The sequence below is a fragment of the Ursus arctos genome, unplaced genomic scaffold (assembly GCF_023065955.2).
Source record: "Ursus arctos isolate Adak ecotype North America unplaced genomic scaffold, UrsArc2.0 scaffold_22, whole genome shotgun sequence".
Taxonomy (NCBI): domain Eukaryota; kingdom Metazoa; phylum Chordata; class Mammalia; order Carnivora; family Ursidae; genus Ursus; species Ursus arctos.
In genome coordinates this window covers 1,441,048-1,459,447 of record NW_026622897.1, presented here as the reverse complement: position 1 = coordinate 1,459,447, position 18,400 = coordinate 1,441,048, and the positions used below count along the sequence as shown (strand labels likewise).

At 42.0% G+C, this 18,400-nt stretch overlaps 1 protein-coding gene across 2 annotated transcripts in view; it reads right to left on the bottom strand.

Moving 5' to 3' along the window:
* DYNC2H1 (dynein cytoplasmic 2 heavy chain 1) overlaps positions 1–18,400 on the bottom strand; it is a 299,368-nt gene that overhangs the window by 95,093 nt on the left and 185,875 nt on the right. For both annotated transcript variants that reach the window (XM_026505886.4, XM_026505887.4), the window contains 2 exons: positions 18,047–18,255; positions 15,213–15,317 (listed from right to left, as the gene is read on the bottom strand). In XM_026505886.4, the coding sequence (XP_026361671.2) occupies positions 15,213–15,317; positions 18,047–18,255 (314 nt within the window). The remainder of the gene's footprint in view (positions 1–15,212; positions 15,318–18,046; positions 18,256–18,400) is intronic.

The following is an 18,400-nucleotide window of genomic DNA, read 5'->3' as shown; positions in this document are numbered from 1 at the left end:
GAACAAAACCCAGATTCACAGATACAGAGAACAAAGTGGTAGCTGCCGGGGGAGGGCGAGGGTGGACAGAAGTGGGTGACAGACATGAAGAGGTACAAACCTCCAGTTACAAATAAGCGTTGGGGATGTAATGTCCAGCATGGGATCGACAGTCATATCAGACTAATTCTGTAAGGTAGCAGATGGTAGCTAGACTTGTGGTGGTGATCAGCTCTCAACTACACCAATATCAAATCACTGTGTTGTGTGCACATCAACCTAATAAGATACTGTATGAAATTATAATAATAATAAAAACAGTGTTAAGAAGTTCAGAGAGTAACCAGGAAAGTGAAAAAGTGGACGTTAGGGTCAGTACAAACACTGGCTAAAAATTCATCTGTGTCCTATAACACCTCTTGCATGTTTAAATTTTCCTGATGGCCTCAACATTTATTTGAAGGGTCATGCGGTTGCGATGGATTTTAAGGCCCTTCAGTTCAGGGCAGTTTTGGCATGTCTATAACATGTTGATAAAGCTGAGACCATTACCTTGCAGAATGTCCCACATTCTGGATCCAATGGTGTTTTTTAATTTGTTCCTTACTCCCTGTGATTCCTGCTAACCAGGAGTCGTTCTAAAATCTCACCTGGGTTCAAGTTCACTTTTCTTCAGAGAGGCCTTTGCAAAGTGTACTTTCGACTGCGTCGCACCAGGAGGCACTCAGTGTCTGCAGGACCCCACTCTGATGGGCAGACTCATCACTGGGCACAGGGAGCGGCTGCTGATCCCTCCCCTGCAAACTTCCCCATCGACCTTCCAGGCACCAGTCCCAAATTCGGTAACAATTTTATGAATCAATTACTTTATTAGGATTTGTAAAAGTGATATTTCAAATTCTGTCCTTCCTTCTCTTTATTATTGAGAATTATTCAATAAAGAAGAATATTTTTTCATCAATTTCCCTTCCATTATCATGAAACCTCATTCACAAAGCAGATAAATGCTTGTTTCCCTTTAACAGCTTAGTTTTCAAACTAAGAGACATTTTTATTTCTTACTAAATGGTAACACAGAAAAGTAAAGTATGAAGTTTATAATGTTAGTGAACTTAGTGTTTCCTTGTAAACATTCAAAAATAAAAAAAAAATTATCGCGTATGTTACATAATTAAATAGACTGCTAATGTCTTTCAATTCTTTTGCTTTTGTCTTAAATGGTCTTAGAACTTGAAAAGCGGCAAGTAATCAAATCCAGACTTGCCTACCCACAGAAATCCGAGGTTGACACTCGCGAACCAAAGTTCACAGCACCTCTTGCTGCTGACGGTGCGACTGGCAAAGCTGTAGCACACAAATACGTCCCGAAACATGAGTAAATACACTCAGATGGGAGGATATGTGAGACAGAAGAGCATCTTCAGCTTCCTGATGTCACAAAATAAATGCACCAGGACCTTGTGTCTTCTGCAGGAATGGAGGAAAACCCCGTGCGTCAGGGTCAGCACAGCTGCTGAGAGCTCCTAACAGCCACGCAGCGCACCGTGGCTAAAATTATTACACGAGCCATTAATCTGCAAATCTTCAGCAATAGAAAAACCATCATTAGGAATAAACATAACTCCTTCTAAGAACTCTGCTATGAAACTGCTATTGGGTCCAAAGAAATAATCAAGTTCTGGAACTCCAAAGCATGTTTAGAAAAAAAGTAACTGAATACGCAGCTAGCACTTAAAAACACATAGCTCCTACAGACAAACAAGCATGGTGCCTTAACAGAAATTCTTTCTCTAGAGAATTCCAGCTACTAAGGAACGTGATCAGGAAGAACCTCCTCCCCAAACCTGCAGAACCAAGGCCCCGCAGCCGTTCCCTGCCTTGTCTCTGCCTAGTCTCCCCTCTGTGGTCACTGCTGCCACACTGCCCTGCACTCATCAAGGCCACTCACAGGCTCCCCACTCACCGGGCTCCCCCCACTCACCAGGCTCCCCACTCACGGGCTCCCCACTCACCAGGCTCCCCCCACTCACCAGGCTCCCCCCACTCACCAGGCTCCCCACTCACCAGGCTCCCCCCACTCACCACGCTCCCCACTCACGGGCTCCCTACTCTCTAGCCCCCCTGGGCCCCTGCTGCCTCCTGGCCTCACATCCCACCAGCCCTTCCCCACCTCCCACTGTGCTGCAGCCCCATCTGTCTCACTGCAGTCCCTCCAATTAAAACTCAGGGATGGCCCCTAAGTACACAGAAGGGTGTTAAAAATACACATTAAGACCACAATGAGATACTATGTTAACCCACTCTATTAGCAAATTGGAAGGCATTCAAAAATACTACCGACTGGTGGGAACTAAAGGATGTAGATACTACAGTCTTCCGGTGAAAATGTGAAGTAGTACAGCCATTAAAAGCATTCTGACACAATTCTATTCGTAGATATGTACCTGGAGAAACTCTGCTCAGACATACCATGAGACATGTACACAAATGGACATACTGTGTAGTTTGCCATAACTAAAAAATGAGGAGTTTTATTTATATAATGAAATACTATAAAGCAATAATAATGAAACTACAGCTAAACCAGTAACATAAACAGAATACTAGAAAAATAACGTACAGTGAGATATTCAAGCCCTAGAACACCACACGCAATACAGTGTTTTATCAATTAAAAAATTAGCAAAATGAAGCAATATGCTTTTAGGAACAAGTGTGTGTGTGAATGCATGCATGCAATACAACTACTAAAAAAGTTTAAAACAAAAGAGAATGTTGGCTCCTTTAGCAGAATGGGAAAGGAACACAACAATCATGGAAGTTGATTCAAGTTACTGGTAATATTGTTGCTCTTCATTATTGGTTCATGAGTTTCATTTTATCATCATGCTTTTAATGTTTTGTATATATATTACTGTTATATATATGCCTTTATATAGATGAATGATTTTATTTTGAAAAGACAGTAAAAATTTTAGAACTAAAGAAATACACGCGAGTCCAACAGAAATATAAATCTTGAAGGAAAACTTCCAAATTCATTCTATGAGGCCAGCGTTACCTTAATCCCCAAACCCGACAAAGCCTCCACCAAAAAGCAGAATTACAAACCAATATCCCTGATGAACACAGATGTAAAAATTCTCACCAGATACTAATAGGACCAAGCAGTACATTAAAAGGATGACTCACCAGGACCAAGAGGGACATACTGCTGGGCTGCAAGGTGGTTCAACACCCACAAATCAATGGGATCCACCACATTAACAAAAGAAAGGGCAAGAACCATACGATCCTCTCAACTGACGCAGAAAAAGCATTTGACAAAATACAGGATCCTTTCTTGATTAAAACTCTCCACAGTGTAGCAATAAAGCAAACATACCTCAATATCATAAAAGCCATGTATGAAAGGCCCACAATGGGGGAAACTGAGAGCTTTTCCTCTAAGGTCAGGAACAGGACAGGGACGTCCACGCTCACCACTATTGTTCAACATAGTACTAGAAGTCCTACCCTCGGCAATCAGACAACAAAAAGAAATAAAAGGCATCCAAACTGGCAAAGAAGAAGCCAAACTCTCACTCTTCGCAGATGACATTGATACTTTATGTGGAAAACCCTAAAGACTCCACCAAAAAACAGCTAGAACTCATTCAGGAATTCAGCAACATGGCAAGATACAACATCAATGTACAGATACCAGTTACATTTCTATACACTAACAGTGAAACAGAAGAAAGAGAAATTAAGAAACAGATCCCATTTACAATCACACCAAAAACCACACGATACCTAGGAATAAACCTAAACAAAGAGGTAAAGGATCTGTACTCTGAAAACTATAGAACACTCATGAAAGAAATTGAGGAAGATACAAAGAAATGGAAAAACGTTCCATGCTCATGGATTAGAAGAATAAATATTGTTAAAATGTCTATGCTGCCCAGAGAAATCTACATATTCAATGTAATTCCTATCAAAATACCACCAGCATTTTTCACGAGCTAGAAGAAATAATCCTAAGTTTTATATGGAACCAGAAAAGACCCAAAACAGCCAAAGGAATGTTGAAAAAGAAAACCAAAGCTGGAGGCATCACAATGCTGGACTTCAAGCTCTATCACAAAGCTGCAATCTTCAAGACAGCATGGTACTGGCACAAAAACAGACAGAGATCAATGGAATGGAATAGAGAGCCCAGAAATGGACCCTCAACTCTATGGTCAACTAATCTTTGACAAATCAGGAAAGAATATCCAATGGAAAAAAGACAGTCTATTCAACAAATGGTGTTGGTCAAACTGGACAGCCACATGTAGAAGAATGAAACTGAACCATTCTCTTACACCATCCACAAAAATAAAGTCAAAATGGATGAAAGACCTAAATGTGAAACAGGACTCCATCAAAATCCTAGAGGAGAACACAGGCAGCAACCTCTTCAAACTTGTCCACAGCAACTTCTTGTTAGCCACGTCTTCAAAGGCAAGGGAAACAAAAGCAAAAATAAATTACTGGGACTTCATCAAGATAAAAAACTTTTGCACAGCAAAGGAAACAGGTGACAAAACTACAAGATGACCTGCAGAATGGGAGAAGATATTTACAAATTTCCTATCAGATAAGGAGCTAGTATCCAAAATCTATAAAGAACTTACCAAGGAGGACACAGGATGTGATGAGCACTGGGTGCTATATACAACTGATGAATTACTGAACTCTACATCTGAAACTAATGATGTACTATATGTTGGCTGATTTAATTTAAATTAAAAAAAAAAAGAACTGGGGCGCCTGGGTGGCACAGCGGTTAAGCGTCTGCCTTCGGCTCAGGGCGTGATCCCGGCGTTCTGGGATCGAGCCCCACATCAGGCTCCTCTGCTATGAGCCTGCTTCTTCCTCTCCCACTCCCCCTGCTTGTGTTCCCTCTCTCGCTGGCTGTCTCTCTCTCTGTCAAATAAATAAATAAAAAATCTTTAAAAATAAATAAATAAATAAATAAAAAATAAAAAAAAAAGAACTTACCAAACACGCCCCCCCCCCCAAAATAATCCAGTCAAGAAATGGGCAGAAGACATGAATAGACATTTCTCCAAAGACGACATATAAATGTCCAACAGACACACGAAAAAATGCTCAACAGCCCTAGGGACCAGAGAAATACAAATCAAAACCACAATGAGATACCACCTCACGCCTGTCAGAAAGGCTAAAATTAAGGCAGGAAACAATAGATGTTGGCCAGGATGTGGAGAAAGGGGAACCCTCTTATACTGCTGGTGGGAAGCCACTCTGGAAAACACTATGGAAGTCCTCCAAACAGTTACAAATAGAGCTACCCTATGACCCAGCAATTGCACTACTAGGTATTTATTCAAAGGATACAAACAAGTGATCCGGAGGGGCACCTGCACCCCAATGTTTACAGCAGCAATGTCCACAACAACCAAACAGTGGAGACAGCTCCCATGTCCACTGACAGATGAATGAATAAAGAAGATGTGGTTTATATATACAATGGACTATTACTCAGCCATCAGAAAGGTGAAATCTTACCATTTACACTGACATGGATGGAACCAGAAGGTGTTATGCCCAGCGAAATAAGTCAAACAGAGAAAGATAACTATCATATGATTTGGAACTTAAGAAACAAAACAGATGAACACAGGGGAAGGGAGGGGAAAATAAAGTAAGATGAAATCAGAGAGGGAGACAAACCACAAGAGACTCTTAACTATAAGAAACAAACTGCAGGTGGCTGGAGGGGAAAGGGGTAGGGGATGGGGTAACTGCAGGATGGGCATTAAGGAGGGCACATGATGCAATGAGCACTGCGTGTTATATGCAACTGATGAATCACTAAATACCCCTGAAACTATTAATACTCTATATGTTAATTAATCAAATTTAAATTAAAAACAAATATAAATCTTAGGAGAAAAATGAAGCCCATTAAAAGGAGAAGCCATATTAAGGTTTGTGGGAAGTTGCTATTTTATGTAAGTCAGGAAAGGTCTGCTTGATAAGGTCACCTGAAGGGAATACCAGAGTAAGCCATACAGATGTCTAGGAGTCAAAGTTCCTGGCAGAGGAAACAGAACACAAACCTGGTATAGGCAGAAGCCTGTGGTCAGGGTGGTCTGTGTGCTGCCCCGAGTGGACTAGGAAAGGAAAAGCAGAAGACAAAGACAGAGGGAGGGGTGTGTAGGTGTTTGGAGACCTTTGTACTCTGAGTTGGATGGGAAATGACTGGAGGAAAATGACAATTGCTATCACCATCTATGAACTATGGAAATGTCCATCATTTTATTGGAACACCTATTTCCTGAGTTGGACTGACCTTGCCCAGAAGCCAAAATCCCTCTAGGAAGATTTAAGGGCTTGTGTAAATATTGATTCAATTGACTTAAGACTTTTTTCTGAATCATGCAGGGTATTAACTAGATGCAGAAAAGTAAGAACTACTTGCAACAAAATTTCACAATTATCTCAGACTGCTCTAGAGATTCGTTGATTTCTAAAGAAAGGAAATAGTTTTGTTGAAGACAGTGTTAAGAATGCAATTTAAGACTGCACATCCCACAGTTTACCAATTCCATAAGTAATAGCTCAAAACTGTTAAAGTGTAAAATATTACATAGGCTATCCAAAGACAACACATCTTTTTCTCATAGCCGTGGAACAAAATCACACACACAATACAAACATTTATTATTTTGGGGTGGGGGGTTTAAATGGACAAGAGAAACTGACAGTTACCAAATTCACAAAATTCCTAGGTTGGTTTTTGGGTGGTTTTTTTTTAGATTTTTTACTTATTTACTTGACAGAGAGAGCACAAGCAGTGACAGAGGGAGAGGGAGAAGCAGGCTCCCTGACAAACAGAGAGCCCAACACGGTGCTCAATCCCAGGACCCTGGGATCATGACCCAAGCTGAAGGCAGACGCTCAACTGATTGAGCCACCCAGGCACCCCAAATTCCTAGTTTAAAACACTCATTTGCGAAAAAATTCTTAAGAATGGTGAATTCTTGGAGACAGCTTTCTATATTTAATAATTCAAGAAACCGGATTCTAGTGCTGGGCCTACCACTTACCAGGTCATGACAACGGGAACTCACTACATCTCTAAGTGAAGTTTTGAATAGATTATTTCTAAAGTCTGATCCTGCAGGACGATACCTTTTGTTAATTCTGAGCCTACAGTCAAGTAAGAAATCTAACTTTGACTAAATCGTCAAAGAGAATCTGATATGCAGGGGCGCCTGGGTGGCTCAGTCGTTAAGCACCTGCCTTCAGCTCAGGGCATGATCCCGGCATTCTGGGATCGAGCCCCATATCAGGCTCCTCCACTGGAAGCCTGCTTCTTCCTCTCCCGCTCCCCCCTACTTGTGTTCCCTCTCTCACTGGCTATCTCTGTCAAATGAATAAATAAAATCTTTAAAAAAAAGAGAGAATCTGATATGCAGATTTCATGTTATTCAGAATACCAAAATGAGAAATGCTCTTCAGTTTCTCAAATCTCTAGTAAAGACGCTTTCAACGGAGGGTGCCAAAGAATCACCCCAAAATATGAATTTCAAAGCCCCAATCCCTAACAGTCTGATTTCACACATCTTGGACAGAACTTAGCAGTTTGTCTTTGAAAACAAACTTCCCAAGTAATTCTCACGTAAGTGGCCAGCACCACCACCCTAGATACTCCCTAGGGGTTAACTTAGCAGTAAGACGCACGTCAGTTTGATGATTCATCTACACCTGCAATTGTGGGTGAACAGTTAACTTCAAAAAGAGGGAAAGAAAAGAAAGTCATAAAGGGGGCGCCTGGGTGGCACAGCGGTTAAGCGTCTGCCTTCAGCTCAGGGCGTGATCCCGGCGTTATGGGATCGAGCCCCACATCAGGCTCCTCCGCTGGGAGCCTGCTTCTTCCTCTCCCGCTCCCCCTGCTTGTGTTCCCTCTCTCGCTGGCTGTCTCCATCTCTGTCAAATAAATAAATAAAATCTTTAAAAAAAAAAAAAGAAAAGAAAGTCATAAAGACACGAATCTGTTGATTTTACAGTGACAAGGAGATAAATCCAGGAAAGAGAAAGAGAAAGAGGAAGCAACAGAATTGCTTGGAGAGTTGAGGTCCTACAGATCCACAGCCACGGTTTTGAACGGAGAGGTTACGTGGGGAAGCACAGAGACCATAGTTACTGGCGCAGGCAAGCGCATGTGGTTACTGGACACGCTTTCAAAACCCCCGAGTAGATACCTAGTTACTTCTCTGACTGCTTCATTCTGGCTCTAGGGTCGCACCAACAGGGTTAAAGCTTCCCGTTCCTCGACGATACTGCACACCTAATACCCAATTCCTGGTGAGAATCTTGCCGCTCCCCAGCTGGCCTGTCGGACTTCACCACAATCTCTGCTTGTCAGACGGCCTACTATGGACCATTCTCTCTGCGTGGATGATTGAAGAAATGTTCTTACCAGAAGGTTGAAAAATATGTAAACTGATATATCTGAGGTAAAATTTTCAATTACTAGAGAGCTCAAGACCCGTCAGGGGTAGAAGTAATTGTAGGCTGTTTACACTGATTTTATGTGGTAGATGTTGATATTTAACTCAAAATAACAACAAGAAAAAGGAACAAAATATCACACCATTTTTTTCTAAGCTACATGCTGCACCTTTTCTTAGCCTGGAGAATATGCTGTCACTGCATGATTATCAACAAATGCAAACATAAAAAACAGTTGTTAAATAAACTATTATTAGAAGTGTCTCCTACAGTTGAACTCGTTGCAGATATCTTCAACACCTAATTTCTTTTAAAAGAGAAATAAAACAAACTTCTACATAACAAAAAGCTAACTTTCCATCGTCCTTTAGTGACTATAATTAACAAACTTGTGTCTTATTCTATTTATTAGATTTTCTGACATATCAATGAAGATGTACAATAACTAAAATCCATCCTCAAAAACCACTGAAGAGGAAAACCACCAAACCCAGATCCCATACAAGACACACACACGTGCGCGCACAAAAAGAATGAGATGAGACGATGCATGTAAAGTACTTGGCATGAGCACTGAGTAACGTACAGAACTGCTGAGTCACTATATTGTACACCTAAGATTAATGTAACACCATACGATAATCATACTTGAATTTAAAAAAATTTTAAAAATTAAAAAAAAGAAAAAGGCACATAACATACACCCACAGATATCTCCTTTTCTAAACACATATAACCTTATAAAAATTCTATCTTTTCTATTTTGTAAAAATTGTACCTCTGTTTCAGGAATGATACAGAAATACTTTTATGATAGCTATGTATGAGAACTATCAAGTAGTAGTGGGTTTTTAGTTTGTACTCACTCAACTGTTCACAATATGTATTATATTTATATGTATATATACATATGTATATATATGCATATTTCATGAATCAACTTATTGATTTACTAATTATTTACTACTTCCTGTAGGCTTTATAAGATCTGAAAACTTCCTGAAACTGCAAAATTTTGTGTGTATGTACTTGCATGTATTTTTCTGAGGAGAGAACGCTAAAAGGGATCCATCATACAAAAGCAGAGGTTAAGAACTACCGCCCTCAACGATGACTGTTACTGGTCCTGATGCTTCCGTGAGTACACCACAACTTCTTCTACTACTCCTCTATTGTTACCATTTTGAATTTATAAAATGCTGCTTTACAAATAATGCTGAAATGAGACCCGCTGTAACTTTACAACTGGTTACTGACTAAGAATCAATCAACCTTTAGAAATGCAACTGTTAGGGGCGCCTGAGTGGCGCAGTCGTTAAGCGTCTGCCTTTGGCTCAGGGTGTGATCCCAGGGTCCTGGGATCGAGAACCTCATCGGGCTCCCTGCTCCGCTGGGAGCCTGCTTCTTCCTCTCCCACTCCCCTGCTTGTGTTCCCTCTCTCGCTGGCTGTCCCTCTCTCTGTCAAATAAATAAAATCTTAAAAAAAAAAAAAAGCAACTGTCAGGTCATATTCACACACCATGACAGTTTCTCCAGGGCACCTGCTATGCTACGTTCAGGTCCACGACTGGCTCAAGGATGCAATAAAAACACATTTGAAAGTAAACAGCTACGGTGTGGCAAGAACGTCCTCATACGATAAATGTCCTTAACTGGACAACGAGCACTCTCTCGTAGCTGATACCGCAGAAGGCAGTGGGCATGAGGGTCTCACATTCTCTACAAGGAAAAAGAAACCATCCAAATTCATACAGAGACTGAAAAAATGAAGAAACACTCAGTAAGCAACAGGATAGAATCAATGACATAATGAAAATTTCAGAATAATGATGAACAGATATTTTTCAAAATTTAGTGAGAATTATAAAACAGGTTCAAGAAACTCAATGAATACTAGCAGTGAGATGAACAAAAAGGGAGGGAAGGAGACCCTGTAGGGAACCAACCACCGGCTAAGCGGCAATCCACAAACAGGAGGGATACCACAGGCCGGCACAGAGACACTCACTCCCTGAGAAGAGGGTGGAGCCTCAACTTGGGCCCCCCTGGCTCCAGGGACCCGCACTGGGAAGACAAGCCCCCATGATGACTGGCTGTGAAAATCGGCGGGCTTAGCTCCAGGAGATAATCAGGAGAGCGGAATCTCTGCTCTTCCAAGGCCAGCACGCTACATCATTAGGCCTCAGATCCAGCACACAGGCACCTTTTCAAAGGGAAGTTTAGAAAGTGCCTAGGAAACAGATGAGGGTGGCTGGAGGGGACGTAGGCGAAAGGACAAGGGTCACTGGGGGATGGTCACGAAGAAGGGCATGTGATGTGATGATGAGCGGTGGGGGTTATATGCAACTGATGGATCACTAGATTCTACCCCTGAAACTACTAATACTCTGTATGTTAATTAACTGAATTTAAATAAAAAAAAAAAATAAATTTTAAATAACAACAACAAAAAAAATGCCTAGGGTATAAGTGAAGGAGATTTCCTAATTCTAGGACTTGCGCCAGAGGGGCAGGGACCTGTAGGAGCTTTCTCTGGGAGAGAAGATATGAACAAACACCACTTTTCTTCCCTCTCGCTAGCCTAGCTGGCCTGATTCTGACACTACGTACCCACCGGAACCCCTTGCCCCGCCCTGGCATGCCACCACCCTCTGGCCTGCCCAACCCTACCAGCTGAAAAGGCACCCTTCCCAAGTGGCTCCCAAGCTGCCACACCTGATGGGCGGCCCGAGTGGTGACCAGCTCACCCCGGCAGGGACCCCTGTCTTACCACACGGCGCGGGCAGGCTCCGCGGGAGCTACTGCCCCAGCCCAACAGCAATACGTACACATCTGTCAACAGTTAGTTTAAACATAAATGGACTAAGTGCTCCGATCGAAAGACGGAGCGCCTGGATTAAAAACAGCAAGACCCCTGGTATGTGCTGACTTTAAAAGACCTGAAGACACATACAGAGTGGAAGGGACTGAAACAGATAATCCATGAAAACAGAGGAGAAAACAAGTCAGTAACAATACTTAGATCAGACAATATAGACTTTAAAACAAAGTCTGTACAAAAGAGACGAAGAAGGGTATTAAATAAGGATAAAGGGATCAATCCAACAAGAATGTAAGAACTGTAAATATGTATGTATGTACTCAACATAGGAGCACCTAAATATATAAAGCGAATATTGATAGACATAAAGGACGGTACTGACAGTAATTCAGTAATAGTAGAGGACTTTAACACCCCATTTACATTAACGGACTGATAATCCAAAGAGAAGCAGTAAGGAGACACTGGCTTTCAAGGGACTGAACAGATAAAAAGAGAATATTCCATTTCAAAAATGAAGAACACATATTCTTGTCAAGTGAACATGATTTATTCTCCATAACAGATCACATGTTAAAACACACAAGAAGTTTCAGTAAGTTTAAGAAGACTGAAAAAATATCAAGCACCTTTTCCAACGACAATGATAGGAAACTAAAAATCCATTACAGTTACCGTCCAACACATGCAGGCTAAATACCACGCTACCAAACAACCAATGTGCCAATGAAGAAAGACAAGAGAAAATAGAAAAATACCTTAAGACAAATGAAAATGGAAACGCAATGGCTCGAAATGCTTGGGAAGGAACAAAAGCAGTTCTAGAAGGGAAATTTATAGAGATAGAGACCAACCTCAAGAAACAAAAAATCTAACTTTCCACCTAAAGGGACCAGAGAAAGAACAACAAACAAAGCCCCAAATTAGAAGAAAGAAAGAAATAATAGAAAGCAAAAATAAAGAAATACAGATTTAAAAAAAATAGAAAATATCAATAAAACTAATTGAAAACTATTGAAAAGATAAAGTGGTAAACCGTTACAAGAATTACTCAAGAGTAAAACAGAAGAGCTTCCCGGGAAGATGGTGGAATGGGAGCCCCCAAGCATATCTCATCCCATGACACAACGAGGTAGCACCCTTATCTGCATAAATAACCCAGGAAATGACCTGGAGACTAGCAGAGCAGACTCTCCACAGCTAAATGTAGAGAAGAGGCCACACTGAAGAAGGCAGAAAGGGCAGAGTCACGGGAGGGAGCCAGACGGACCCATGGAACAGTGTGTGGGGGCACGGAGCGGGGAGAGGAGCAGACCCCACAGCAGGCGTCCCACATACAGGGAGACCCACAAAGGGAAGATGAACCCACTTAACAGTCTACTCTGAAAACCGGAGGCACCTAACTTTGCGAATTCTTACCATCAGTGGAGTCTGACACCTGGAACTTTAAAAATCAGAGAGCTCAGATCCGGGAGACGCAGCGTCCCCTCCTCTGAAGAGACACAGCCTAGAAGCAGCACTCTGGACACCATTTCCCTCCCCTGCGGTCCGGCCTTAACACCAGCAGGCATAGGCACAGCAACACAGCTCACCACCTAGCGTGCTAACTGTGCTCCCCACGCCCACATTCTCCTGCGCACAGGCCTGGGCTCCAGAACTCCTCCCACTGGACACCGCTGCAGCCCCTGCTAACACGGCCTGACCCGCGCCTGTGCTCTTCCACAGTGTGTCCCCTCCAACCCCACTGGCCTTAGGTCATCGGTGGCTGCAGGTCTCGTCCTCCGCCAGTGGACCAGCACCTTACTAACCTGACGCGCCCCACCCTGGCTGGAGCCCTCCCAAAGATGTGCCACAGGTTGGCAGTGCACCAACAGCACTGACAGGGGCTGGCACCCCTCCAAAGGGACCCCTGCTCCAGGGGGAGGGAAAGAGAAGCACAGACACCAGTCAGACACCGGCCCCAGCAGCAGGAGACACTGCCCACCCAAGGAAGTTTCTCAGGGGACAACGCAGGGAAAGTACCCTGAGCTTCGGTATGACCGCATCTCTGGGGAAGTCTTGGTCTGATTCAACACAAGCCCAAAGTGGCCCCAGACTGGCCCACAAACAATACACAATCCTCCCATGACAGGCACAGCCACCGAGACAAGCAGACTGAAGGCAGCTCAGCCACAAGAGTAGGACGCGTGCCACACACCCAGCAGACGCCCCAGAAGCCCAAGTGCAGACACAAACACACCCAGGCCAGGGCAACGGGTCCAAACCCCAGAAGCAAACCACGATGATGGCCAACTGACCTGTGACCAAGCAGGAAAGAATATCCAATGGGAAAAAACAGTCTCTTCACCAAATGGTGCTGTGAAAATTGGACAGTCACGTGCAGAAGAATGGAACTGGACCATTTCCTTACACCATACACAAAAATAGACTCAAAATGGATCAAAGACCTAAATGTGAGACCTGAAACCGTAAAAATCCTAGAAGAGAGCACAGGCAGTGATCTCTCTGCCATCAGCTGTAGCCCCATCCTTCTAGATACATCTCCTGAGGCAAGGGAATGAAAGGCACAAGTAAACTATTGGGGCCTCATCAGGATAAAAGACTCTGCACAGCAAAGGACATAATCAAAAATAAAGGCAGCCTACTTAATGGGAAAAGATATTTGCAAATGACATATCAGATAAAGGGTTACTATCCAAAATCTATAAAGAACTTACACAACTCAACACCCAAAAACAAATAAGCCAATTAAATAATGGGCAGAAGATATGAATAGACATTTCTCCAAAGGAGACATACAAGCGGCCAACAGACACATGAAGAAATGCTCCACATCACTCACCATCAGGGAAATGCCAATCAAAACCACAATGAGACATCATCTTACACCAGTCAGAATGGCTAAAATCAACAACACAGGAAACAACAAATGTTGGTGAGCATGCAGAGAACAGGGAACCCTCTTACACTGTTGGTGGGAATGCAAACTGGTGCAGCCACTCTGGAGAACAGTATGGAGGTTCCTTGAAAAATGAAAAACAGAGCTACCCAATGACCCAGCAATTGCACTACTGGGTATTTAGGCAAAGAATACAAAGACACTAATGTGAACGGATATATGCACCCCTATGTTTATAGCAGCATTATCAACAATAGCCAAATTATGGAAACAGCCCATGTGTCCATGGACTGATGCATGGATAAAGAGGATGGGGTGTATACACAATGGAACATTACTCAGTCATAAAAAAAAAGAATGAAATCTTGCCATTTGCAACGACATAGATGGAGCTAGAGTGTATTATGCTAAGCAAACTAACTCAATCAGACAAAGACAAATATCGTATTATTTCACTCAGATGTGGAATTTAAGAAACAAAACGAATTAGCAAGAGCGGGGGCAGAGAGAGGCAAAGAAACAGGCTCCGAACTACGGAGAACACACTGCTGGGGACCAGAGGGGAGGTGGGAGGTGGGCAGGGGGATGGGGGAAATGGAATAGGGATGAAGGAGGGCACCTGTTGTGATGAGCACTGGGTTATGTATATGGAGCGGCTGAATCACTATATTGTACACCTGAAACTAATATTACACTGCATGATAACAACACTGGAATTAAAATAAATAACTTTTAAAAAATGTTGCCTTAGAATAATCACAGGAGGTAAAATAAATATATTTTGGAGGAAGTGATATTGTTCAATGTTATTTTACTAATTTTAACATTTGTATTAATATAGAACTCCTTGGCTCTTTTAAAATTTACTTAAGGTAGAGCTGGAATCTACCATGCTAGATAAAATGAAAATTTTAAAGAATGGCTTGTGGGGTCTGAAGTATTAAATCGAATTTCATATTGTTGGCAACGTTTTTTCTACCCAGCACCTCTTTTCTTGGTTACCTGAGAACTGATTATGCGCTGAGACGAGCGAGCTATATTGGCAGGAAGACCGAAGAAACTCGGTTTGTCATCCTCTGGAAGCTTTTCAATGACAGCACGGTAGTCCTAAATGTAAAGAAGTGAAAAACAGCATTTCTATCAAGACTGATGTTGCAACCACTAAAACCAGAAAGAATAGATATTGGGAAGTATTAAATTATAAGTTACTCATATGTTCACATTTTCCAGGTAAATCTAACTTTCAGTCTATGTAATACTTAGTTGCCTACAGAAAATATTCTTGGTCATTACTACCTCTTCATCCCTAAATTTAAAAAATACAGTATCACATAATTTAACTCACCACATTCAAAGGGACCCCACGTGTACAATATTATGTGACACATTTTTAGGAAAGCCCTGAACCTACCCAAGACTAATCTGCAGAGTGCAGTTTTGCTTATTCCAAGAAAAATATTCCAGCTATTTTCCCAAACTTACAGAACCCCGTGAACCTACATACACACGCTCTGGTAAGCAAGCACTGCTCTATCAATCGCGTCACATGAAGCAGTTCCACAGCGAGTCTTCAGTCCGCCGCTGAGATGTAATGAAACACACTGATAATCCTATCGTTTCCTTCCAAGAATTACTGTACGCACTGCAAAGGGTCATTTATCAAGCAAGCATCTGCAGTTATTGACTCTAAACTCTAGATGGGAAACTTAAGTGTAGACCAAGAGGGTTTATCCACTTTGGCTCAAGGTTAAGAACTGTTCTGTTTGGTTGTTGTCATGCACAGGACGTACTGCACACGTGTCTACACTGTTCCTGTGGAACTTGGAGAAACGGTCGTTTCTGCCCCCTCCTATCATCCTTTCTCATCCCTGGCAGCTGTCCCTGAAGTCCTTCCAATGCAACAGTTGGACTTCAGGAAGCCCAGGGCCTGAAAACATGTCCAATTTTGGAAAGACATGCTGTTTTCTTAAGTTTTTCCCATCCTGAAACTCAACACGTGTTACTTCCCCAAGGTGTTCAATCACAACATGTTCATGTATACGTAATTATGCATGTATGTGAGCATGTGGATACACGCTTGTCCACGTGTGCACGTGCACAGTGTAGGGCACAAGCAGGTGCTCTCACCTTCCTGGGAAGTTCTGGTTTCCTCCTTCTGTAGAACTCTATTAGATGGAAACTTAACACTGATTCTCATAAATCATCCTACAAATATAAAACTCTTATTCTCTATTGATACCCTTTGCTCATTTCAAAACAGCTGTGAACTTCGCTCATGTATGCTGGCTAGAAACTTCCCCCCAACCATACACAGCCATGTTTCCTAAATGACAGACAGCTACACATCCACACTGATTTGTCCTCACTTGGAGGCAAAAGAATATACACCAAATGATAACATTTACGTGAAGCTCAAAAGCTGGCAAAATTAACATAGGTAGGGGCGCCTGGGGGGCTCCATTGGTTAAGCTTCTGATTTTGTTTCTGCGCAGGCCATAATCTTACGGTACTGGGATCGAGCCCCACATCGGGGTTCCATGCTCAGCGGGGAGTCAGCTTGAGATTCCCTCTCCCTCTGCCCCTCCCCCCACTCATGTGCACACTCTCTCGTCAAATAAATCAATCTTCAAAAAAAAAAAAATCTAACGTAGGCTGTGAGAAGCCAGATGACACCCCCTTTGTGGGGGAGGCACTGACTAGACGGGAGCACAAGGAGGTCTTCTGGGGAGCTGATGATGTTGTTTATGTACCCCTGTGTTAAAATTCATAGCACAATACATTTATGATGTGCACTTTCCTGTAGGAGTTTTCCGTTTAAAGCTCACAGAGAGAGGGAGGACCTGTCAGTGCACTACATGAAATAAATGGACCATGAACAGCCACGGGATGCCTCTATTTGCTGTGGGAAGCCCTCCTGCCAGAAAGTCAGCCCCAGAGAAGCCCATGGTGCCCACGTGGTCTAGAACACGGCCCCAGGGGGCAGACAGGCAGTGGCTCTTACACAATAAATGAGTGAGTGAATGAAAGAAACTGAAAAATAAAATAGATGGAATACTTAACAGGTAAGATATTGAGTAACATATTCGATGTTGGTTTTTAAACTTAGACTTTTGACAATTATGTCACTGAAACAAGAATTTTCTCAAAAAATACTTGGGATGAGAGAAAAATCCACAATCCTGAAAGAAGAACTATATTACTGAGTATGTATCTCTGTAATTCACAAAGAGATATATGATAATATTTAGGTAATAAAAGCATTATTTGGACATTAAACTAAGATGAGTTTGTGGCAAAATAAATTAGAATTGAAACCTTTGGGCTATATTTAGTACTATTTTCTGGAAAAGATGACCTCATTCTATAAGGTCAGCGCATAATCAGTTCTCAAGGTGAAAAGCTCCACCTGGGTAAAATAAACACCCATCCCCAGAAATGCTGCAATCAAAGGCACCTCCCATGTACCCCTCATACAGCTGGGATCTGCTTTAAACTCGTAAGCCAGAAAGCGAAGATACTTGTGCTATTTCTTTCCTGTTCGATAACATACCTGAGCCCTCTTATGCCCACGAAGAAGCAGTATTCGCTCTCCTTCCAGAACTTCACGGTCTTACCTCTACCGTCTTCCTTACCACAACTCTATCCCATTACCATCAAGTAGTCCCTAAATATCCAAGGGGGACAACACACTTGCCCAGAGTTGACAGAACCAGGCCACATACTGGCATTACAATGAATGAGAATTACTTGTGTATTTGAAAAGAAATATGTATTTAACAGTTTAAGAAAGGATTCAAGTATCTGGTAATAGATTAAAAATGACGAATTTTACCTACCAGAATGCTGCAGGATTTTGGTAGAGACAAGGAATACGGGAAAACACTTTTCTTATTCCTTTGGTTTAAAACACCAATTATTGAAGAATTAAAAAACTGTTTCAGGTATGACTGAAGAACTCTAAGGTCAAAATAGTTATCTATACGTCCACCATAAATAGCATTTTCAAGTAAACCGTGTAAAAATTCCCACTGCACATCTTTGGTACCTATAATTTTAAAACATATTTTTATTAGCTTTATCTCTAAGATATTAGAAAGATTCTAAAAATATCCTGAATTATTCTAATATATTAACTAAATTCCTGTCTCCAGTTGTATTTATAGGATATAACAATATACATTTAACTAAGT